General features: G+C 50.7%; 1 protein-coding gene and 1 long non-coding RNA gene across 2 annotated transcripts in view; one reads left to right on the top strand and one right to left on the bottom strand.

Moving 5' to 3' along the window:
- Positions 1-20,533, bottom strand: part of BACE2 (beta-secretase 2) — a 79,530-nt gene extending 58,997 nt beyond the window's left edge. Inside the window, exon 1 of the mRNA XM_045540697.1 lies at positions 20,234-20,533. Coding sequence (XP_045396653.1) covers positions 20,234-20,533 — 300 coding nt within the window. The remainder of the gene's footprint in view (positions 1-20,233) is intronic.
- Positions 20,534-20,867: 334 nt separating this feature from the next.
- On the top strand, positions 20,868-23,451 carry LOC123642851. Its single transcript, XR_006736534.1, has 3 exons — positions 20,868-21,618; positions 22,801-22,910; positions 23,077-23,451. It is a non-coding gene; the product is annotated as an uncharacterized LOC123642851 (long non-coding RNA).
- Positions 23,452-23,897: the final 446 nt, after the last annotated feature.

The following is a 23,897-nucleotide window of genomic DNA, read 5'->3' as shown; positions in this document are numbered from 1 at the left end:
ACAGATGTTTTCCTAATTAGGGTATAGAACATTCACATGGAAATCTTCCAGAACATTCTAGAGATGGGAGAAACCAAAAGGACTCGGAAAAAATGGCAACATATTAACTTTGGCAAAGTCTCCAACATGCATGTGAAGGGCCCTTGCACATCACTGTTAAATATGTTTGCTGGAGCAGCAGGAGAGACACAGCCACCGTCCTGGCCCCAGCGCCGCTCCATGGGCATGGGACTCCCCCACTGCCACTCAGGACAGCACGGCCCCAACTACCCTTTCTTCTGCACCCGCCATTTCTCCCTCCTCTGCACCATCACTCCCACCGGCCTACAGAGAGCTTGTTACATTCCCATCTTAAGAAAGAAAACAATGCAGACTTTCTTCGCCCCATCTTGTCCTCCAACCACGCCCTATTTCTCTGCTCTCCTTCACAGTAAACCCCTTGAAAGAAGTGACTGAGCTAGCAGGCTCCACACCCTCTCTCCCCCACCCGGTGAGAGCAGCTCTCCCCTCGGCAACAGTGACTGTCTCCTGCCAAAGCTCGCCCTTAGCCCAAAGCTCACCATTGGGCCTTCCCTCCCTCACCCACCCTGGGGCGGGCACCGGCCATGCCGCCCTGCTTCCCTTGGCTCTGGGACTCCACCAGCTCCTGGGTCTCCTCCCCCCTCCCTGGTTTGTCCTCCTCATCTCCCCCACCTCTACGTTTTGGAGTGTCCCAGAGCCCATGTTTGGCCCTCCCCTTCTCTGTCTAGATTTGTTCCACAGGGAGTGCGCGTACTCTCATAGCTTTGGATGCTGCCTCCTCCACATGGTGGACTCTCAAACTCAGGGGTCTCTCTGGGACCCCAGATACATGTTCAACCGCTACTGGGCCTCTCACCTGAGTGTTATGAAAGGCACCTGGATTTGGCATTTCCAAGACTGCCTCCTAATTCACCCTCCTAGCACCCACCCCCTTCCTTTGACCCACAGCTCACCCACCAGCTCCAGGCACACAGGCTTCTGTGGGGTTCCTCCAACACACAAACACACCGCCTCCTCAGGGCCTTTGCACTGGCTGTTCCTTCTGCCTGGACATCCTTCCCCGTACCTGACTCCCTCTCCCATATTAGAGATCTCTCCCCAGCCATCTATGTAAATTACTGACACTCCCTACCTCCAGCACGCCTGTGCCCATATTTTAAGGTTTTCATAGCACCTGTCACCATTCAGAGACAACATGCTTACAACACGTGGTTCTGCCTATCCCTCCCCATCAAAGTGCACGGTCCAATGAGGCAGGATTTGGGGGCACAGCTGCTCACTGCTATATTTTCCTTGCTTAGCACAGGGCCGGTCAAGTCCCCAAAGCACATTAAATACTATAGCTGCTGACTGCTTGTAGTCACATGTGGATTACGGTAATGGCCCTACCAAACACTGCGAAACCCGGCCCCTGGACTAGATTTTATTAAGAAACACAGAAAGCGAAGCCTTAAGGGGATCTCGGGGGTCACCATTGTGTCCTAGACCACTACTGGAATCACCCAGGAACTTAAAAAATGTAAATTCTCCAACCCAGAGAATGGAGCCTGGAATCATCCTTTAACCAGGTCCCCAGGTAGCTGATGATTGGCCAGGCCTGGGGCCCACCGACAGGTCTGACCCCCGTAACGCAGCACTGCTTCTTCAAGTACCCACAGGTGGTGGCCTTGCTGCTGGAGTCCCAGTGCTGGGACACACATTACCTTATGCCCCAGCGTGCTATAATTTCAGGGCACCTCTTCCACCATGTTCTTCTTTTTTCAGTTTAATTTAACAAGTACTTACTGAGTCCTATGCCAAAGCGATGCTCCACCCTGGCCATGAATGGTTAACAATAGGGGCCCCGCCAGTCTGCACAAAACTTCCAGTTGGCTGAATACTTCCCAGCCCCCAAGTGCTGTCCAGCAGACCCGAACCTGTCCCTGCAGTAGCTCCCTCTTCCACCAGGCATCTTGTTGAGCATAGAACGCCCTGCCCAGAGCCCATGATGTCCCTCCTCTGGGGTGGACGTGTGCAGGTTGCACACTTCCCAGAATCCTCCAAGCACTGGCCATGTGACATGGTTTCCTGTCCCCTCCCCATCACAGTAGTGTCTCAGGGTCCTGTCCCAAGTCAACGTCCAGCCCTTCACACCACCTTCTCCTAATCAAACATCTATCCATTTCCATACACGTCAACTACGCATTACCCATACCATGATACATACAACAAACGTCTCATTACGGTCATGGCTGATCACTGAGTACAAAGACTTTTGAAGATAATTCACAGCAAAAACTGTATTACATGATTTCAGAATTTCCTACAACATTAAAAATTACATAAAAGCTGACATCAGATGGGATTTGCACTTAATAAAGATGTTTTAGCACTCCAGTACATCTGCCCACCTAATCCGGGGCCTCTACCAGTGAGAATTCAACTGAAGTTTTAAAACAACCAAGTTTTAATTTTAATCATTGACAATGATCCTAAGCACTGCTGGGTTTGCTAGTCTCAAAAATATTGATTACTGCTTAAAACTGCCAAAATTAACTCAAACTTTATCTCCGCCAATGCCAACATAGAATTCCTTCAGAAAAGAGCATAAATGGAGATTTTGAAAAAAAAAAAAAAAATTCAGCACGCAATTTCTTGAACTCGGATTTATACGCAAAGGGGTCTTGCAGGCTGAGGGCAGAACGTTAATATCCCCTAACCGGCCGCCCTTCACACCTCCTGGCTCTCGCACGAAATGGAGATTTGAGCTGGCTGCTCTGTCTTAAATCTTTCCTCCCCTGAGGAGGCTGCCAGGTTTGGGGATCAATGAACGGCCACGACAGAGAGGAGACGGGAGGAGTCACAGCTGAGAGCCTCATGCTTTTTAAGTGCTGGGTTTTGTACCAAGCATCCCAATCCTTTCGTCTCAAGTGCTCAGAAGGGCAGGCAGCTGGAGGGTCTTGGCCCTCCAATAACTGCCTATAAAAGAAACCATAATTTTCAGATCCATCTGAATGTCACGATTTTGCCCCAAGTGGATGTGTCTTGATTTGTGAAAAACAAACTTTATTAAACACGTTTCTCTTAGAACCACCTCTAGTGTTATCAGAGCTGTGTGGCTCCTGGCACAGAGTGGATGCTCGGGACGGGTCTGTTATATTAACACACGTTTATCAAAGAAGATTCCAGAAGACAAAAATTTTTTATGGTCCAGGTGGGACACAGCAGCAGAGGGATAACTGTGTCCAGTGAGCGCAGTCGCTGGAACAGGAGGGGTGTGCAAACGCGGCCCGAGGCCAGGTGGGCACGGCCATGGGAAGCTAGAACCTGCTGGGAGACTGGGGTGGAAGAGGGTGTGGGGGGCAGCTCGGGCTGCCAGAACAAAGTCCTGCAGACTAGGGGCTTAAAGGACACTTATCTTCTCACAGTTCTGGGGGCCAGAAGTCCAGGATCAAGGCACCAGCAGGCAGCCTCCCTCTTCAGCTTACAGACAGCTGCCCTCTTGTTGCCTGTCCACGTGGTTGTCCCTGCACATCCCTGGTGTCCCTATATGTGTCCTTATCTCCTCTTCTTATAAGGACACCAGTCAGATTGGATTAGGGCCCACCTTGATAGCCATACTGTAAATTAATTACTTCTTCAAAGGCCCTTTCTCCAAAAGTAGCCATATTCTGAGTCATTCGGGCTTAAGACTTCAACATATAAATTTTAGGGGACAGGGGACACAATTCAGCACACAGCAGAGGGCCGGGCCAGCACAGTGCAGAGACATGGCCTTGAGACCCTGCAGACACACAGACACCCCCGTCCAGACCAGCGGGGGACGGCAGTGAAGCGCGGATTCAACTGTTCCCCCCTCCAGGTTCCGCAACTCAGTACGTCTACCACAAACCAATGGGGTCAACTGAAGCCTGAATTTAAATGGCCAAAAGATTTGGACAGACTCTACACAGGGTTTCACCTCAATTATAATCATCACCTGCTGTACTCACGAGAGCCCCGCCAGGAAGAGAACTCCACTCAAGAGCTAAGAGGTGTTTGTGAGGTGTGCGGGGAGGGGCTCTGCACAGGCCGGGCACCGGGACCCGCGACAGTGGGGACCATCCCCACCCTGGCCTGCGGGACAGGGTAGGAACGGCCAGAGCCGGGGGAGGCCCTGCCACCGGTGGCTGCAGCTGCAGAGGGAGCCTTGGCCAGGCCAGAGCGGGAAGGCACGGCCAGCAGGACCCGGCCACCAGCTCTCCTCCGCCCTGCTGCGCCCACTCAGAAGCCAGAAGCAAAGGAGCCTGAACGGTACCACTCTTGGAAGTTGGCCTCCCGGCACAGGACAGAAGGGAGTGGTGCCAAGAAAACTTTGCTACTCCTGGAGTAAGCACAGTGGGGCGGTTGGGTGGGGCCGTTTCCATCCAGGCACTGGGCAGGGCCATGCTGCCATCTGCAGCGGCGCCCACAGCCCCTTCCCGGACTCCCCAGCAGCTGCCCTGCCCCCGGGGGCTTCCTCTGGAAGCAGCTGAAGCAGCCGATGAGCAGCAGCGTGGGCGGGGTCCCCACCCCAAGGCGGGAAGATGAGCAGCACCTTGACCTCCGAAGCGGCCCCCATCAGGAAGGGGCACCGCTGGACGTGGAGGGGCACGTTCACCCCGGCTGGTTGGAAGGAGGTGACATGCGCCAAAGCTGGCCCCGCACTGCGTGGGGAGCGCTGCTGGAAGTTGGTATTTATGGTTTAGATTAAGGTTTAAAAAAACCTGTTCAAGTCTATTCTAGGACTATTTTGGTGGCAGCTTCTGCGAGAAGGAAGCAGGTGCATGCTCTAGAAGGCCACGCGCCAGGGGCAGGCAGGTGAGTGAGCAAACGGGTGCCCACTTGCTGGGCAGCTGTGACCATCCAGGAACTGGCCTGAGCACCCAGGCACACGGCAACTCAGTCAGCTATGGGCAGCCTCTCTCAACTCAGGCCAGGCCCGTCGTGCCCTGCAGGGCTCCAGAATTCTTGCAGATGAGCGACTTTAAAATTTGGGGATAAACTGCCCCATCAAGAAAACTATTTTTGAGTATTTACCTCCTACATGTGTAGGGATCTATAACTTAGGCACACACTCCCTTGGCATGCTAGGTACGTTTGAAATTTATAAAACATGCAAGAGGCAGCTTAGCACACGGGTTCAGAGAACAGCCAGGAACCAGCTGACCTGTCTTCAAACCCTGGCTCTGCCCTCATGAATTGTGTCACCTCTGTGATATAACCGGTCTGTGCCTCGCTTTCCCCACCTGTATGGTGGGGATAGTGAATAAACCTTCATCTTTCCTAATGTCAGTCAGTAGCTCTAGCAAACTAACCGGAAGGTACTACTTATTTCTAGTTTGTTGGGGTGTTTTCACATAACTGAAATTCTGTGGATGATTTTTAAAAAGGTAGGAAATTCTGTTTCCAGGTTAAGGGAAACACCTGTAAAAGTGTTTTTGCAGGAAGCAGACATACCATTTTTGGTAGCAGAAATCAAATAATGATGGAAACATGTACAGATACCATCTTCAAAAGACTCTCTCCCTAACAGGAGTTTCTTTTGAGAAGCAGCTTCTCACTCAGCGTTAAAATACCACGTTAAAGGGACCTGTTCTAATTTTATTTTTTTCACTATCTATTCAGTAGTATACCACTACCAGCCACTTTCTATCACAATATTAGTGAGTAGATCTGGAACTATGACTTTCTGGGAGATAAAAGCATGTAACTCATCTTTAGAGAGCATGTTTTTTTAAAAAACCAAACCAGACTGGTGATACGCTGAAGCCTAGAAACCAAACACAGCCGCAGGGTGCAGGGGAAGGGACATTGGAGGGAGGGCCAGTCATGTTCACCAGGCTACAGGCCCAGTGACCTCCTGGGACTCCAGACTAATTAGTGTGCCATCGTCACGGTGACCAGCCCACCTGGCAGATGGACCAGACGAGGCCACTTGCATCCATCACAACTTAGCATAGCCCAATTCCTTATTGTCTTAGGTGATAACAAATGCAATGTTCTAAAATTTTCTTCCTGCACCCCTTGTGCACTCTGGGATGTGTCCATCCCAACTCTACAGACCTTTGTTCCGGGCAGTTCCCTGAGGGCGGCACCTCCATGTGCCACATGCTGCCTTCTTACATGACCAGTGGTGCACCATCTACCGCCTTCTCTACCTTGCTTTTCTCACTTGTGGTACCTAAAGACACTCTCGTCCATTCATGTTGTGCTCCATGGTGTAGACGGACTGTAATCAGTCAGCCCCCTCCGACGTACTTGGGGGCTGTTTCTAATCATTCCCCATGGTTAGAAAGTAGGAAGCAGCACCACAGTGAATAGCCCTGTGAATCGCTTTTCAGATGTTTTCCCTGGCGTAACTTCTCTATAAACTCCTAGAAGCAGATTTCTGAGTCAAGGGATACATGCATATGTAATTTTGCTGAACATTTCCAAACTCCCCGCCGTAGGGTTTGTATGAGGAAATAACATTTTAATGGAACTTTCTCTTGCCGTACAACTGCCTCCAAACAAGCCCTGTAAATTATCCTTCTCCACCTCTGAATGAAATATTGGACAAAGCCTATATTTTTCTAATAGCTTAGTGGAAATACATTTGTTTTTAGGCATTATGAGTCCAGTGCTATCTAATACCAGAACTTCTATCTGTCATCCAATGTAAGAGGGATGATTTAGGCTTAGAGATCTGTAGGGGGGAAGGGGAACCTGGTCGGATTCATCACTATTTCCCCACCTTGCTCAGGACTAAGCCTCTGATTTCGCCAGGATGGAAACAGGGAGGGTGGAGGCATGAGGCCAGGAAAGTTCTCCTTGGACTTGAGTGGTCGGTACACTCTGGGTGTGGCTGGGGTCCACATGCTAACCCTTCCTCCTATGGGTGCCCAGTGGGTTCTCCTGAGCCCCTGTCTGCTGCTCCCCAACACCTGTCCCTGGATATCTCCCACCTGCAACTTCCTGGTGTGGGAGGCCCCTCTGCAGGCCAGGTGGCCACTTCCCACTTCCTCCTTAGTCTCGATGCCTGACAGCCTAGCCCAGAGGTCAGCAAACTTCTCTGGTGTAGGGCAGAGAGTAAATGTCTTAGGCTTTGGTGGTATATCTGTCCCAAGGACTCACCTCCGCCACTGCAGTGTGAAAGCAGCCTCAGGCGATATGTCAGCAAATCAGCATGGCTGTGTTCCAATAAAACTTTATTTACAAAAACAAGCAGCTGGCCAGACTTGGCCCACAGACTTCATTTACCCAACTCTGCTCTACCTGTACAAACTCCCTCTCGTGTTGGGTCTGTCATGATGGCCAGAGTCTAGATCCCTTTAAGGGGGTCTACATCTTCCCCAGTGTAAATAAGTGCCTTGCCAATAACATCAACAAAGACAATAGTAAATTAGACCTTCAGATTTGTCCTCCTATGCTTTGGTGACTTTGAGAAGAGAAAGAATGCCAGATTGTCTTAAACTATTTATTATTATTATTAAGCTATACTTTTTTTCCCAAAAAGTTACGAGGGTGCATCATTTGGAATGTTTTTGGCTGCAAGTAAACAGAAAACTATAGAATGGCTCAAATACATAGGGATTTATTTTTCTCCCAAATGAAGACGCCACTAGTGATGGTTGGTATTAGATCAACATCTTCAGGAAATCAGGGTCAGCTCACTGCTGTCTCCCTGACCTCTCGTGGGTAGAAGCTGACTGTCTCTGTTGAAGGGCTTGCATCTTCATTAAAGTTGGAAAGGAAGAGGAGGCATTATCCTGGCCACACTTGCCCCTCTTATCAGAAAAACATAAACTTGCCCCGAAGTTCCCCAGGAAACCTCCATTTATGGCTCAGGGTCTGCGGCTATGTCATTAGTATCTAAGCAAGCTGTCGTGGAAAGATTTGGGCCAAAGGGCAGAGAGTAGGGATTATGTATTAATTCAGCCACCCAGTTAATAAGGTCAGATAACATGAAATCATGTCCATTTCATATCCATATTTAGTTTCAAAAATTAGATATGGATATAAACAATGAAAACATACTCTATACCCCTGTCTACATATAGCCCTGAGCTCCCAATCAACTTTACTGCTTCTCTTTTAAACATGAACGGCCAATAATCATGAATATTTGAGGGAAGTCTCTAGCACGAGGCACAGAGACCACAGCAAACACACTGAGAAAATGAGCTCAGAGGAGACAGATAAAAGGCAGGAAGCAGAAAAGAAATTTTCACAAAATCATAATTTCCACTGAGAAACAGAAGAAGGTCTGCAACTTTGAAATCACAATAAGGTGAAAGGGAAAAAAGGCACATTCAGAGAAAAAAAAGTGCTCTTGAAAATTAAAAATTAGGGTGGCAGAAATAAATATGGAAAGTAGAACCAAAAACAGAGACAGGAAACAGGAAAACCCAATCTAAAAGGCCCAACATCTCCGTAACAGGAGGTCCAAGAGTGGAGAACAGGCAGTTTACCAGAAACTTCTCAGAACTGAATGTCACGGGTTGCTAGACTGAAGGGATTCACTAAGTGCCCAGCATAAAACAAAAGACCCACACTAAGACACATCGACATGAAATTTCTGAATACCAGGTCTACGAGAATCTCAAAAGTTCCCAGAGAGAAATAAAACGGTTCGCATACAAAGACTCAGGAATCGCACCTGCGTGAGCCCAGTTGACGCTGGGTTGGGGTACGAGCCTTAACTTTGAGGTTTAACAGTCCCTGCCTCTCCATGGCTTGAACACAAATGTTGGGTGTGGAGATAAGAGTGACTTTATTTTCAAATGCGAATCTGCCTAACGCCAAGTCCAAAAATGCCACCCAAACGTCTGGTTAATGTATTACTCTTTATGGAGGAAAACCCGTTCAGTACAAGTTTTACCTTTCCTCCCAAACAAGCCTCGATGCCGGTGCACCGTGACATCAACAGCATCCGCTTAGCACCTGCACATTCCTTCCAGAGCACGGATACTCTTCCCCCAGATATAAGCCCTGGGTCTGGGGGTCTGCAGTGTGGAGATCTACCTGTCTTGCAGGTGCCCAAGATCACACTTCTGTCTGTAGGTCCCCTAATAAATCACCGTTTATGACAAACTGGGTTTGTTTGCCTCCTTCTTTGGTTTCTCAGCTCCTGCAGCATTTGGGGGTCACTGGGCATACACGGACCCCAAGTGAAGCACCAGCTCAGACGTGGAGCGGAAGGTGAGGGTCTTTCTGGGCACACAGGGACTCCACCTTCTACAAACATGACCCAGCACATGTGTGCCTGCAGCCGGGCCAGCGCGACCGACATCGTGTTCTCTCTTATTTGGATGGAAAGAACTAGAAGGTGGGATAATAGAAGTTGCCCCTGTACTACAGGGTCATGCCAAAATGTGCATGTATTTACTAACCAAAGGGTAACAGAAAATAGTATATATGTATTTTAAATATTTGTGTGTGCTTAAGAATGGATGTCATATAGAATATAATCAAACTATTATATAATAAATTCTTATGTATGCAAAAGCTATGGAGCTATACTTTGGTAAACGTACTTGTATATGCTTACAAGTGTTAGTGCATTAGAAATCTACCACCTGTTTTGTTACCTCTGCTGAGCTGCTGGTCAACAAGGCACCGGCCATTCCAAAGGGTTTGAAAGCCCTTATATCCCGAACACTCAATTTTCAAAGGAGGTCTTGCAGTTGTTTCTAAACTCAAACACAATCATCCTTTGCTCTCCAACCACTCTCTTGCTCACGTCACATCTTCATCTTCCAGAGGAAGTTCAAAATACAACAGGGCAATGAGACACACACTCCAGACTGACCCCTGAGGCTTTCACAGTGAGATTCTGGATCACATGAGGAAGGCAGGATTCTAAAGAAGGGTTTTAAAATTGTTTTGTGATTCCTGGGCTGAAACGATGTTCTCAAATACATTCAGTGGTAGGGTGTATTAGTTCTGTCATTCCTCAAATAAAAGAACCTGTGCCAGCCGCGGTTCCAGGCACACGATGGCTACAGGAAACTGTGCTGGCTGCACGATTCCTGGGCACCTGACCCTGAAGCCTCCAGGTGACTAAAGCACCTGTGACTCTGCTGGCTGGTTTCTCTGGCCAGTTGTCCGACCACAAATGCTGACGAGTTAACGCCCCTGGGAGCTGCCCTCGGGTCACGACTAGGGGGAGTGGGTGATAGAGGCCTTGCCCCCCAGCCAGGACAGCGGAGTCTGTCTGACACTATCTCCCGGGGGAGTGAGCCCAGCGGCCCACACCTGCAACCTTCCCCATCACTCTCCTGCCCAGACTCCTGAGATCACCTCCCAAATACACCGCCACACACACATGCCGCCTCAGGTCGGTTTCGGGGGAAACCCAACCACGGACACTGTCGAAAAATATGCACAATACCCTGAGTGGTCCCCTCCACCCACCTGCCCTGGACACTGTGAGATTATTCTTTTTTAATTCAGAAACTCTCCTGACCAGTCATGTTTCACTACCTATCCCCCCAGGTGAATTGCCTATAAGTGGTGTCCTGTAATGTTTTCACTCTTCGTAAGGCTTTTGTTCTGATAAAATCTAACCCCAATGCACAATTTTAAAACAGACGAAAGAGGAGCTGCTCCTACAGCATCGCAGACGCCGCCCCACTGCACACGTGTCCTCACGGCGCCTCCCGCGTGACGTCTTCACTCCCTAACTTCTCAAGGCCGGGTCCTTCTCAGGCCAGTCTCGGCTCAAACTGCAGCTCCCCAGGGAAGGCCTTCCCAGCGCCCTTTGCAGGATTCTTCCACCCAGATCCATTTCCAGGTTGTACTGTCTCACAGCACTCACCTAAACCTCTGTTTACTTTCTTTATAATCTGTCTTCCTGATAAGAACAGAGGTTCTGTGAACACAAGGACCGTCTTTGTCTAGCTGAATGGGGCACACCACACCAGGGCTTAGACCAGGGCCTGGCATGCAGGAGGTGCTTAATAAATATGCTCAAGAAAGGAATAAAAGACTCATTCTTTGAGTCTAGTTCAGAATTCTTCCCCTCACTCTGGTAGAAGTGATCTTTAACCCTTCCAGCCTTCCTGCATCTGGTAAGAACCACTCGTCAGGAACAAGATGAGACCACAAAGCTGGGGGAGGTCACACTGTCAGCACGCTGCCACTCCCCTGGGCCCAGGGCAGATCCTTCTGCCAGACGTTCTCCCCTCACCACTCCGGGCAGCGACTTCTAGGCCATCAGACTTGGTGTGCCGCGTCACCAGGATTTGCCCCCTCAGCACTGCTGTCATTTGGGACCAGATCGTTCTTAGCTGCGGGGACCGTCCCATGTGTTGCAGAGTGCGGAACGGCACTCCTGGTCTCCACCTGAGATGCCAGCAGTACCACCCAAGCTGTGACAACCCAAAATGTCTCCAGGTGATGCCAAGTGTCCCCAGGAGGGGAACAATCTCCTCAGGCAGAGAACCACGGACTTGGGCCTGTTTGCCACCCTTGGGGCAAAGTGACATCCTGTCCCCTCTAAGAGGGCCAGGAGAGAGGCACGCAGGAGTTCAGATTCCTTCAAGACACAGACCCAGGCGCTCAGATCTAGTTCTTGGCGTTTTGTTCTGTCTTCCCCTCTTTCTTTTTCTAAGCTAAGATTTAGGGAACACTTACCACACGCTGAGGCTATGCTGAAGGTCTAACACCCTTTACCTCAGTGGTCCCCAATCTTTTTGGCAACAGGGACTGGTTTCATGGAAGATAATTTTTCCATGGATGGTGGGGGGTTAATGCGAGGGATGGGGTGTGGCTGTAAATACAGATGAAGCTTAAAAGTTTCAGGGAAGACAATTTTTCTGCAGACCACAACTCGGGAGTGGGGGAGGCGGAGCTCGGGCAAGTGGGGACCCCAGCTTTGCCTCATTCCGCTCTCTCAGTGACCACAGGACACACCCTGTTTTACCTGTGCCCGCTCGTGGGCAGGGAACAGAGATGTGGACAGGGCAAACACCTTGCACACCATCCCACAGGCTCCTCATCCCTGGAATGCCTGCCCTGCCCTCTCGCTCTGATTCTAATCTGCCGTGGGCGCAGCAGGGGCAAGAGAGGCTATAGTCCTGTGGAGATTAGGAAGAAGGGGACTGGGAGGGGAGGCCTGCCTTATTTCAGCACTCGGGTTTTACAGTATCTATTTTGACAGGTGAGATCCTCTGCCTTTCTTGTCCCCCTTCTGCTGATTTGCAACTTCTGGATGGTGTCACACCTCAGTGGCCTTTAGGGACGAGTTGTAAGGCACTAGGGATGCAGGCAGATGTTCTCCAGCCCGATAATACCTCGTTTAGAAGGATCTCTGCATTCTGGGGCAGGCCCCATTTTCCCCAGGCAGGATTACTCCAGAGAGCAAAACGGATTCCCATAGGATCACGTTTCCTTTTGGCTTTGGCAGGGGAAAAAAAACAGAAACAAAAACCCACTGTCTCATTAAAGGGAGGAGGCAGCAAAACAAATCTGTTACTGGAAGAGTTAGGAGCAACTGCTGGTCTGCACGGCCCCTCGGAGGGAGGGCACTTCGTGGAGGGGGCTCCAGTCACGGGCTACAGGGTAAGCACAGACGTCAGGGAAGCCTCAAACTTCGCAGTAAGCGTGAAGAATGGGATGTCTGCTCACTCTAATAATGGAAAGAACGGAGCTTGTACTTCGCATGTCTTTTTCTTTTTCACTTTGTTCTAGTAATTCATTTTTGTTGATTCACAAATTGTTGTCCCATGACAAACTGGACGTTTCAAAAAGATGCTCTCAGCACTGAGGGTTTGAGACTTGGAGCACCGCTGCCTCAGAATGAGATCCCCGGAGAAAATACCCTCCTTGTTTCCTACCTGTCCAACACAGGAAGCTTCTGGAACACAATCTGCTAGAGGTAGACATTTTCTAAACAGACAGAAAGAAGGAAACACTTAACCAAAGAACAGTATGTAGGGAGATGAAAGAACATACCCGTTCCGCACAGGAAACCGCGGGGCAGAGGAGACTCTGCCTCTGCAGTGGCTTCCAAATCGCGTCTAAGGGCTGGGGCCGGCTGGCTGCCTTCGGGGGACGTGAATATGACGAATGCAGAGTCTCAGGCCCTGGTGCAGACGGTCTCACGCAGTGAGTCTGGACTGGGTCTCAAGAACCTGTATTTCTAGCCAGCTCTGCAAGGTACTCCTGGTCTCTCCCACAGCCAGCGGGCTCAGGGAAAGAAGCAATGACTACAAATGTGGCCCGTCAGCCAGCAGTGGCTGCCCCCGCTCTGCCTTGGGACACTGGGTCAGACTCCACACTTCAGCAGATCCCGGGTGACTCACCTGCACAGCACTGAGGCAGACTGGTCTAGGGGCAAAACATCAGAGCTGGGGAAACTTCTCCTAAATAAAAGACTATAATCATTGAAAGCTAGAGCTTCTATAGTAGAAGGGATCTCAGGTCACTTGGTCAAATTCCCTAATTGACAAATGAGGAAACTGAGGCTTGGACAGGTTAAATGACTTCTCCTCAGTACCCAACATTTGGCAAGTAGTAGATCTGGGATCGGTACCCAAAGCACTGAACTCCCCGACCACTGAGCAAACCACACAGTTCTGCGCTTCCCAGTGGCTCCCTGGATGGGAAAAGAGCTCAGGAACTTGCCCAGGAGGCAGCAGGGTGCAGCGGAAGAGCTCTGGAATCCATGCCACTGTCACCGAGACACGCTTCCCTTCCAGCACCCGGTCTCACATCGACAGCAAGTCAGACGTGTCATCCCTGACGTCACCGGTACCTGGAAGACTGTTATTAATAGACTCAATGCTTTCCACCTTTTCTCCCCCCACAGCATGAAATTCTGAGGGGCTGCTTTATGAGCTGTTTTCTTTGGTGTCTGGGGGGAGCTTGCACGGCTGCCACACCGAACCAGTCTCCCACCCAGCGCCGCCAAGGCCGTTCCTGGAGCACTGGGCTGAGAGGCCGGCGATCTGCAGTTGGAGCACGAGGTTGCCGCTGGCAGGCCAGGTATAAATTCTCCGCCCTGCCGCCTCTCAGTCTAGTGTGAAATGGAAGAGCATGAGTTCCCACCTCCCTTCACGGCTCGCTGCAATGATGGAGCTGGCCCAGGGCACTGCCCGTGGTCGTCTTCAGACACTCCTCTTCGTCTTCCTAAAATGGTAGCGGCGTATGATTGCCGTATCATAAAAGTCTGAAAACACGCAGGCTGGGCCCAGTGCCGGCGAGCAAGCATTAACTCAGAGCAAACCTGCCAGTGTGTCGCCTTCGTGTAGTTATGTCAGCTCTCCTAAAGCACTTTTTCCTCTTTTGAGAATTCTAAGAGGAAAAAAGTGACCATTTTTTTATTGAGTGGCAATAGACAAAATATCAAACAGTCCATCTGGGTCGGGAGAGGACAAAGGGGCATCCAGCCAGCTTCACACACCGTCGCGCAGGCTGGGAAAGCAGCCTGGAACAGGTGACACGCGCTGTTCCTGGGATTCCACCACACACACGTATTCATTCACACCCAGAGAAGTCACAGAAGGCGAGACGGGCCACCCACCGGCCTCACAGGTGTGCTGTGCTCCAGGTAGTGTCTGTTGTCACTGACGTACAATGAGCCCCAGTGTCTGGCCAAGTCCGGGCAAGCAGAGCGGAGGCCCCTTGTCAGTCATGAAAGGAGGCTCTGAGGCCACACGGAGAGGTGCCCTGCTCACCTGCGTGCAGGTCCCCACCCCGCTCCTGCTGCGCCCCGTGTCAGCGTGGGGCAAGTCGGCAGCTACCAGCCCCCCACCTCCCCTCAGCCTAGGAGGACCCTGAATTCAGGGCACAGAGGCTTAGCCCGCAGTGGCTGAGACATTAAACAAATCCCCAGGTGTGCTGTCAGGTACAGGGGGGACAGGGAGAAACCCCACCTCTAATTCCTCCTCCCTGTCCAGTACAGCAGCCGGCACCACCACAACTGCAAGAAATCACCATCACAACAGCTAGCCTGGCCCTTCTGGGAATCATCTCAGGGAGAGACAGGCAGAATGGGCGGCCAAGAGGTGGCTATGCCAACTACCCACAACAAAGGAGACCAGCAGGAGTCCAGACCGGGGCAGGCACGGTGGGCAGAGGTGCTGGGAGGAAACTGTCTGTTTCTCATTAAACATGTCCTGAGTGATCAGGGGGCTGCCTTACAATGTCTTTAAAACATGACATCTCCAAGCTTTCCACATCTGTGTTGTTGCCAACACGAGTATTTGTTACTCACAGGTATTTAAATATCATTTTTCTGAGCCGGCACAAGTTGGAAGGATTTCTCTCATTTTACACACTAATTCCAGCAATCCTAGACATAGTGAAACATGACATGAGACACTTTAAAACTCAACTGATTAGCCTCTAGTGGGGAAAACAACACAGAAATACAGAAGCAGAAACCCTCCCCTCCTGCTCCCCCCACCCCAGCCCCCAGGGCACGACCTTGCCACAGGGTCCGTGCCAAGACAGCGGCCAAAGCCAGCAGGTGCTTACTGCCTTTACTGAAATTACACTTGAATTCTAGACTGAGATTATTGACAATTAAAAGGTGGGATAGAATAAAAGGGGAAAAATCCATAGAATGATAAACTTAGAATGAATTGGTTTGGGTTAAATTGTGTCCCCGCCAAAAAGATATGTTGAAGTCTTAAGCCCTGGAACCTGTGAACGTGACCTTAATTGGAAAGTGGGACTTTGCAGATGTTTAATCAAGTTAAGATGAGGTCAGGCTGGGTTAGGGTGGGCCCTAAACCAAAGACTGGTATCCTTACAAGATGAGAGGAATTTGGCCACAGAGACGCACACAGAGTGGAGAATGTCATTCGAAAATGGAGGCAGAGATTGGAGTGGTGCAGCCGCTAACCACGGAACCCCAAGGAACGCTGGCAGCACAGCAGCTAGGAGGCAGGCGAGGAGGCGTTGTCCCCTGGAGCCTGCAGAGGGAGACGGGTTCTGCTGACACCTTGGCCTTCTGGCCTGCAGGACTGTGAGACGATAAATTTCTACTTGTTCTAAGGCCCCTGTTCGTGGTAATTTGTTACAGCGGCCCAATGAAACCAAGAGAGCTTAGAAGATTATCAGCCGTTGAGGAAAGAGAAGCTCAGAGATCTCAATCACTTGCCCGTGGTCACGGGTGACACGCTGCAGTGTGCAGGACCCATGATCAGTGCAGGCTGCCTCCCACATACCAAATCATGTCCAGGAGCACGAAGATGGTTCTTTTGAAAAAAAGTTACTGTAACTAAAACAGTGGCGCCTCTGGAGCAGTGAAGTGTGCAGACTTCAGAACTGGGCAGACCCGGACTGACATTCCCACTCAGCCCTCACCAGTGTGGCCTTGCACAAATTACTCTGCCTCTCTGAGCCTCAGTTTCCCCATCTGAAAATTACGTCAAGTCACTGCATGAACCTCACAGGACACGGTGAGGATAGAAAGTGGTGAGCCGTGCAAAAGGCTCAGCATGATGCCCAACACCCAACAAGCAAGATAAGGGTTGGCTATTAATCGGTGGTTAACTATTTCGCAGACTCTTCTCTCCTATTGTCTAGAGCCGGTTCCTAGCTGCCTTCCCCTCCTCTGTAATCGAGCCTTTGATGGATTCCTTCTCCAAGGGCCAGGAGCTTTTCACTTCTCCCTCAGAGGAGCTGGCACCAAACTGGCTTTGACCTTCCTGTTCTTTCAACCTCAGTAATCGTTCCTTTTTCCATTGTTCTTAATAGTTCACCATCTCAGGTGGTTCCAGCAAATTCCTTCTTGCTGGCCAAGGCCTTCCCTTTTCCAGCCTCACCTACAGTTGGCTTAATATAATTTGGGGACCCCAGATGGCTTATTCTGACGAATGCACACTCTCAAATTGCATACGCTCGGCACACTTTCAATCCAAAGTCTTCCAAATAATTGTGCACTGAGAGGCTGGTAATCAATGCGTCACGATTAAATGCATCACGATTAAAATGTGAATCACCAAAATAATTTGTCAGCTCTTTACATTTGAATGTTCAGATATGAACAAGGTTTCCCTGTCTGTGTTATCCATATTAGTGGAGATGACAGGAAATCTTTCATCAGAGACCCCAAAAGCCCTTTTGAAGCCATGGCAAGGTATATAGCTGAAGAGCTTTTCCTATCTTCAGTTAGATTTATTATGTTAGCATGAAAGTCTTTTTTAATAATGGAAATTGCTGTAATTATAATCACTTTAGGAGACCGTTATTATTATTAACAAGACCAAATTGCATGGTTCAAGCAGATGCTGGTTCTCTACTGTTCGAAAGAAGTCACATAATGGGATCAGTGCACAAGCCCAGGGCTCATCTCCATGCCAACGCGGCCCTGCCCACCAGCGCATGGTCCTCGGGCTCTGCTCAGGCTCTGGGCAGAGTAGTCGGGCAGAACAATGGCCCCCCAGCTCCTGACAAAAGCACGTGGGGAACAAGTGCACATCCAACGGTCGGCTTTCCCATAGGAGACAGGGATCTGTAGGGCTCTTGTTCCTGCCGAACGTCCTTTCTCAAGTCCCCTCCCGTGCACACCTGGATCCAAGGATTTCTTATGTTGTTCATTAAGCAGCAGCAAAGGCAGGAGGAGATGGGGGGCAGCTTAGGAGGGCCTAGTTGTACTTACATTAAGTTCCTAACACTTGAGGGTATAATAAGGTTTAGGGATCTTGGGCTGGAAAGTGTAGTTTGAGGCCAAAACCAAAGAAAAGAGATCAGAAGGTTTGAGGGTAAGAGAGTCATTATCTCCCTGGTGGTTCAGAACTCGGGTTCTGGAATCCAACCCCCTGGGTCCCGTTCCTGGCCCTCCCTCCTTCTTGCCCTGTTGCCCTGGCAAGTCATTCAACCTCTCCAGTCTTCTGTTTTCCCATCCCCCAATGCATTTAAAAACTAGGAGGGGTAGGAAGTGGTTGTGGGGATTCCTGGGGAAAGCACACAGCACAGTGCTTGTCATGCACAGCGGTCTCAGATAGGTCTATGACTATTGCTTAATTCTTGAAAAATTCTTAGTTATTTATTGCTTGAATTTACAATTCCATTTTTCTCTCCACCTAAGCAATTTTTATTTTAGGCTTCAGAGAATCAGCAGAGAATAAATGCATGACTCCTGGCCATTAATAGAGCAGGAAAACTCACTCCAGGTTCAGAAGTCACCTCACTGCTGCCCCCTCTAGCCTGCTGCCAACACCCTGCTGGTGGTCAGAGACATTTCAGGGCAAGACAGGCAAGATGCAAATCCTAATGCGCTAGTCACGGGAGCCTGAGTTTACGGTAGGCTTTTGGAAAGACGGTACACATGGATTTTGCTATAAAGCAGCTTATCGCTAAGTCAAGCCAGGAAGGAGGTACAGAATATTTCATTCTCCATCATATGTAAAAGTTAAATCTGCTTTTGTAAAAGCAGCCCTCCCTGGAAACATGCAAATGTTTGAGAAATAATCTTCAACAAACCACTTCCTTCGTTATGGTAAAGGTACAAGCACAGGCACTCAATACTTACCTGTTAATTAGATTAATTAAGCATCATTTTCAAGTAAAGGTCACTGAATTAATTAACAAAGGCAAGCTATTATTTATGAAAGCTTTTTTTTTTTTTTTTTTTGAGAGCCCAAGACATATTTTTTTAGTTCTTCCTGAAGTTCTTTCCTTTTCCCCTTGTCTCTGGAGGGAGGGCCTCGGGGCTTCACAGCCCTCCAACTGCCAAAATCTACTTTTAGTAGAGAGAATTCCCTTCCACTCTAAAACCAGCATGAGCTTATTTTCAATTAAGGCGCACATCTCAAATGGGGAATCATTCAGGGCCTGTTCCAAAAGATTATCTGTAGGCCGCAAAAGAAGTTCTTCCTCAATAGTCTGTGACGTTTATAAGGTTCTCACCACCAGGCACATGTTTTCACGTGGTGGCCTGACCAAGAGCAGCATCTTGAGTTAAGCTCCCTCAGCTGACGTGATTCCCATTCCCTCAGGGGAAGTGGCAAAGATCACTCACGTGGCTTCCCACCACTTAGATGAAAGGCAACTAGAATCAAAGTTGAGAGCAGAATATGCTTTTGAAGGTTTTTTTTTTTAACTAATTAAACAACTACAGAAGTTATTCAGCAGTTTCCTTTTTTAAAAGAATTAGCATGGCATGTCTTTCCTCTTACAGTCTTGAATAATTTAATTAGAATTATACAAAAGTCATGAGTATGTTCCATTTATGGGGGAATCATAGCTGAATTAAAACCCAAATGACAATGTTAAAAATAAAAATAAAGTATCTTCATACAGTGTATTCAGTTGATGAGACGACTTGACTTCAAATCCCACTTAGTTTCAAGGTAGTTTCAAGGAGGAAGGGGGCCGAATCAACTTCTGCTTTGGTTTTTTAAAGATTACCATGCCTGGGAACATCTGTTTCTCACTACAAAAAGTGTTAATAAATGAACATCAGAGAAAGAGAAAAAGAAAGCTGTTTGATTTTATTTTTGTTTTGTCGTCAGGAGACACTCGGTCCCCGGACACCTAGCTCAGCCCATATTTCTTCCCGGTTGCTGGACTGCATTTCACACTTTCTCATGCACGCGCGGGGATGCTGCCCTCGGTGCAGAGGGCAGGGCGGCTGGACCAGCGCGGAGGAGCTGGCACACCAACTCAGACAAGGAATGCAGGCGCAGAGGAAGCCCTGCTCCCTCCATGGAGCGAGCTGGCCACTTCAGAACCGGGTTGCTTTTAGCTGAGCTCAAGCATAAATCTCCCTTAAAGGCTACTGCGCCTTTGGAAGCTGGCCACAAGCCTCTTTAGCAATGAGACAGCACTGGGGGGAAAGGGAGGATATTAATACAAGGTGATTTCCCCCAGTAATAGCTTCTCGCCCAAGGCCCACGGCACCGTCTGCGGCTGGAAGGAGGTTTCGCTCACAAAAAGGAAGTCACGTTAGAAGCAAGTTACAGGTCTCCTCTGGCTGCCCGGCCGCGCGGAAGGGAAGCGGACAAGTTCTGAAACACTCGCGCACACCCCCAGCTGCGCCCGGGCAGGGGCTGTCAGCCGCCGCGTCCCGAGCGCCAGCGCCCCGGCTCCCCGGCCCACTGGGTCCCTGCGTTCCCCGATCTTCCCTCTGGGGACAGCTGCTGCTTTGGGGCGACACTAAGCCACGCGGAGGCATCTCTGGGCTTCCCCCTAACGAGCCCCCCGAAAAGCCCACGGCTGCAGCCGGGAGGACGCAGGGCGGCGGGTCCTGGAGGGCGGAGGGCGCCCCCCGACCTACCTTCTGCGGAGGGGTCCCGATCAGCATCTCCAGGTAGTAGCCGCGGCCGGAGTCCCCCTGCAGGTTGTCCACCATGGCCAAGAAGTTGGCGGCGCCCCCGGCGGGCTCCAGGGCGAGAGCCAGGCCGTCGGCGCCGGGCGCGGCGGGGGTCCCGGGCCCGGGGGTGAGCGAAGCCCCGCGGCTCGCGGCTCCAGCCACCCGGAGGGGCAGCGTGAAGGGCGCGGGGGCCGGCGCCGGGGCGGCGCGCAGGAGCCACTGGGCCAGCAGCGGCAGCAGCAGCGCCCGGGCCAGCGCGCCCATGCCCACGGCGGGGCCCCAGGGGCGCGCCCGGCCCGGCCCGTCCCGTGCGGCTGCGGCTTCGCGACTCGGCCGGCGCGCGGGCTGCGGGCTGCGGGCTGCGGGGCAGGCTGGCGCGCACCGGGCCCCGCGGCGGCGCGGCGGGAGGAGGACCCAGGGGAGGAGGCCCGGGAGGTGGGGCGGGGCGGAGGCTCCGGAGCCGCCCGGTGCGCGCCGCCAAGTTGGGCAAGTTCTGCCGCTGCCCCCTCTGGCGGGCGGCGGCTGCCCCGCAGGGAACCGGCCCCTCCCCCCAAGCCCCCGCGGCCAAGGTCAGAGCCGGGGGCGGGCCGCCCGGGTCCCCCGCGTCCGCCCTGCCCACCCCCGCCGCGCCGGGCCGCGCCTCTTCCCCGGGAAACTCAAGTCCCGAATTTCCTCGGAAGGCGCCCGGCGGCCACGGCCAACGGATATGACGAGGCTCATCTGCTACCAGGGGGGAAAGTTTCGGGAACCCTTAAAGGGGCAGCGAGGGCCTGAACTGGCCCCCTGGCCCCGCGCGCGAGAGGGCCCGCGGGTGTCCCCTCGTCCCGCAGGGGCGGGAGCTGTCGGGGGTGACTCGGGGGTCAAGGAGGAGGGAGGAGAGTCCCCCAAAAGCCGCGAGCCTCACAGCGAGTCTCCGAGCCTGCGCCTCCCCTCGCCAAGAGCACCGTCTGCCTCTCTTCGCGTCGGGGACTGGCGGCTCACCAAGCCATTGCCCGGGCGCTGCCCCCCATTCCTGCCCGCCCCCCTCCTCGTCCCCACCGCGGCCCCGAGTGATTAGAAGAGGTCTGAGTGGGGGCGGGGAGGGACAAGGGCTAAGTGGGGGAGGCGAGGACGCGAGAGCGTTGGAGAATTTTCCCTAAAAATCCTGGGGGAAGTGGGGGGTTTGGCCGCTGCCTGCTGCCAGCCAGACCCTCGGTTCTCCCCTCGCCCCCTTCGTCCCCCGCGGGGCAGGTGGCGCCGCGGCCGGCTGTGAACCTGGGCTTCTCCCCGTCCTCGCCTGCCCGCGCTGCAGAGGAGAAGCTGCTGGGAGCCGCTCCCTCACCTCCCCCAGGGTCCCCTAGGTCCACCTGGTAAGTTGCTGTCACCGTCCCAAATCAGGCCGCGGGGCTGCCTGCTTTCCTGAGGGACTCCTCCCCAGCCAGTCCTCCCGACCATCTAATTAATACTTGTTTGGCCCTAGACACCGAGACGCAGAAACGTGTTCAGTAACGCAAGCAATGAGGGTTATTTTTATTATATTTTAGGTATTAAGCGCAGAGGGGACAATTACACAAGCTAAAGTCCATCGATTTCCACTAAAACAAGGAATAGAAACATCTTTCTACCTCCTCCAGCTGAATTATGTTGGTTGTTTCAAAAAACAAACAAGCCCATCTTCGAGCGGTGGGGAGTTAAAGCCAAGCTTCCCTCCTCTCTGCAATTTCCAGCTACTTCAACTCAAGATTTGATTTTTATTCCTGTGTTCCCAATTTTAGAGTCACATCTAGCTCTGCAAGGGACCCTTATGTCAGAGATCTTCAGCTGTATTGATTTTTAGATGACTTTAACTATAAATCACGTTTTCTCCAAACTGTGTCTTAAGTTTAACAAATCCTCAGCCACACAAAGAAAAGCCTCGTTGGGTCCCGTGGTATAACCTAACTTGATATTCTCCATAAATCTGCATAGTTATTCCAGAGCTATTACATTCATATATGCACATTTTAAAATCAAGGTTGTAGAGGGCATGTAATTTTAAAAAAATGATTATTTATACTCCTTGGTGTCCAGGCTTGAGGGTTCAAAAAGACATTCAGAGAGTTCTCAGAAGAACATAACCCTTGCAAAAAGCACATGAAATTTACTAAGGACATTGATATAGGGGCTGCCTGTTGTATAAATTCAATATTAGAGACATTTGCTCTCTCTATTAATTAAAAACCACAAGAGAAACTTTTAAAATATCAACCCTAATTAAAGTTTGTACTTGAAACTCCTCAGTGCATCCAGGGTGAGTATTCCTGAGCTTGTCATTCTAAGAGGGATGGTTTAGGTTTGCCAGGTAAATGGATGCATGAAGATGTAAACAGAGTGGTGCATGCAGTTCTAGTGGATGACAGAGCTGTCTTGTCAGAAAATAACGCAAGACGAAGTGACAGCACTTGGTGACTGCCTTGGCTGTCTCTATTTTTATGAATGGCCTTGGAGTTCTTGATCCCTACTCAGGGCGATGGTGCTGGCTGGATTTGGGAAACAATAATTTTACCTTCCAGGTGTTTGAATTGAAATGGTGTGTGGCAGCCCTCTCATGGGAGAGCATCGGTTTCCCCTCATATCAACCTTGAAGCTCTTCCCCGAGAAAGAACCCGTTCCTGTAGCACTGGTGAGCAAAGCAGAGGAGGGGGAGGAGAAAGTGAGCTCCACACTGCCTGACAGCGCTGGATGTCCTCAGGACACCAGCCTGCTCTCCCTCTCTGCACGGTAGCTGCCTCCTCCTCCCCCACCTGTCCCCTTCTCCTTACAGCCTCTGTGGGCACCTTTGTCTTCAGCCACAGGCTCCCGTGGGCCACTCAGGAAGACAAAAGCCCTTCAGTTACATGGCCCCTCACTCCTTGGAAAGAGCAAACCTCATCACTGAGCCTGTCTCTGGGCAGTGGAAGGTGAGCAAGGATCTCACCTCCACCCCCAGAGACTGACCGAGGACCCTTGCAGGAATATGTGGCTCTCAGCCAGAAAGAGTCTGCGCCTGCACGTGCCCCGATGCTCATCGGCTGTCACTGCCAGCTCGCGTTCCTCTGACACCAGCAATTCTCAACCTTTCTGGCCTCAGGAGCCCTTTACACTCTTAAAGATTATTGAGGACCCCAAAGAGCTTTTGTTTATGTGGTTCATAACTATCAATATTTACCAAATTATGAATTAAAACTGAGAAGTGTTATCAATATGTAAAATTCATTTAAAAAAATAACAATCATAAACTGATTACACAGCAACACAATATTTTTCAGAAAAATTAGTGAGAAGACTGACATTATTTTGCATTTGTGCAAATCTCTTTTAATGTCTGGCTTAATAGAAGACAGCTGGGCTGTCCTATCTGCTTCTGCAGTCTGTTAGGTCATCACAGGTCCTGAAGTCTCTGGAAAATTCTACCCAACACTCATGAGAGAATGAGAGTGAAAAAGACAAATAACACTTTAGTATTATCATGAAAATAGTTTTGAGCTGAGGGACCTCCTGAAAGGGTCATACCACCACTTTGTTGAGAAGTGGGCATTAATGCTGTTTTTCATCTGTGTCTTAAGTCATTTTCAATATATAACAAGTCCTATGTATCAGGCACTCTGTCAACAACGGGGAGGAAAAAGCT

This window comes from Lemur catta, chromosome 1 (assembly GCF_020740605.2).
Source record: "Lemur catta isolate mLemCat1 chromosome 1, mLemCat1.pri, whole genome shotgun sequence".
Classification (NCBI taxonomy): Eukaryota; Metazoa; Chordata; class Mammalia; order Primates; family Lemuridae; genus Lemur; species Lemur catta.
This window is presented reverse-complemented; position numbering and strand designations above follow the sequence as displayed.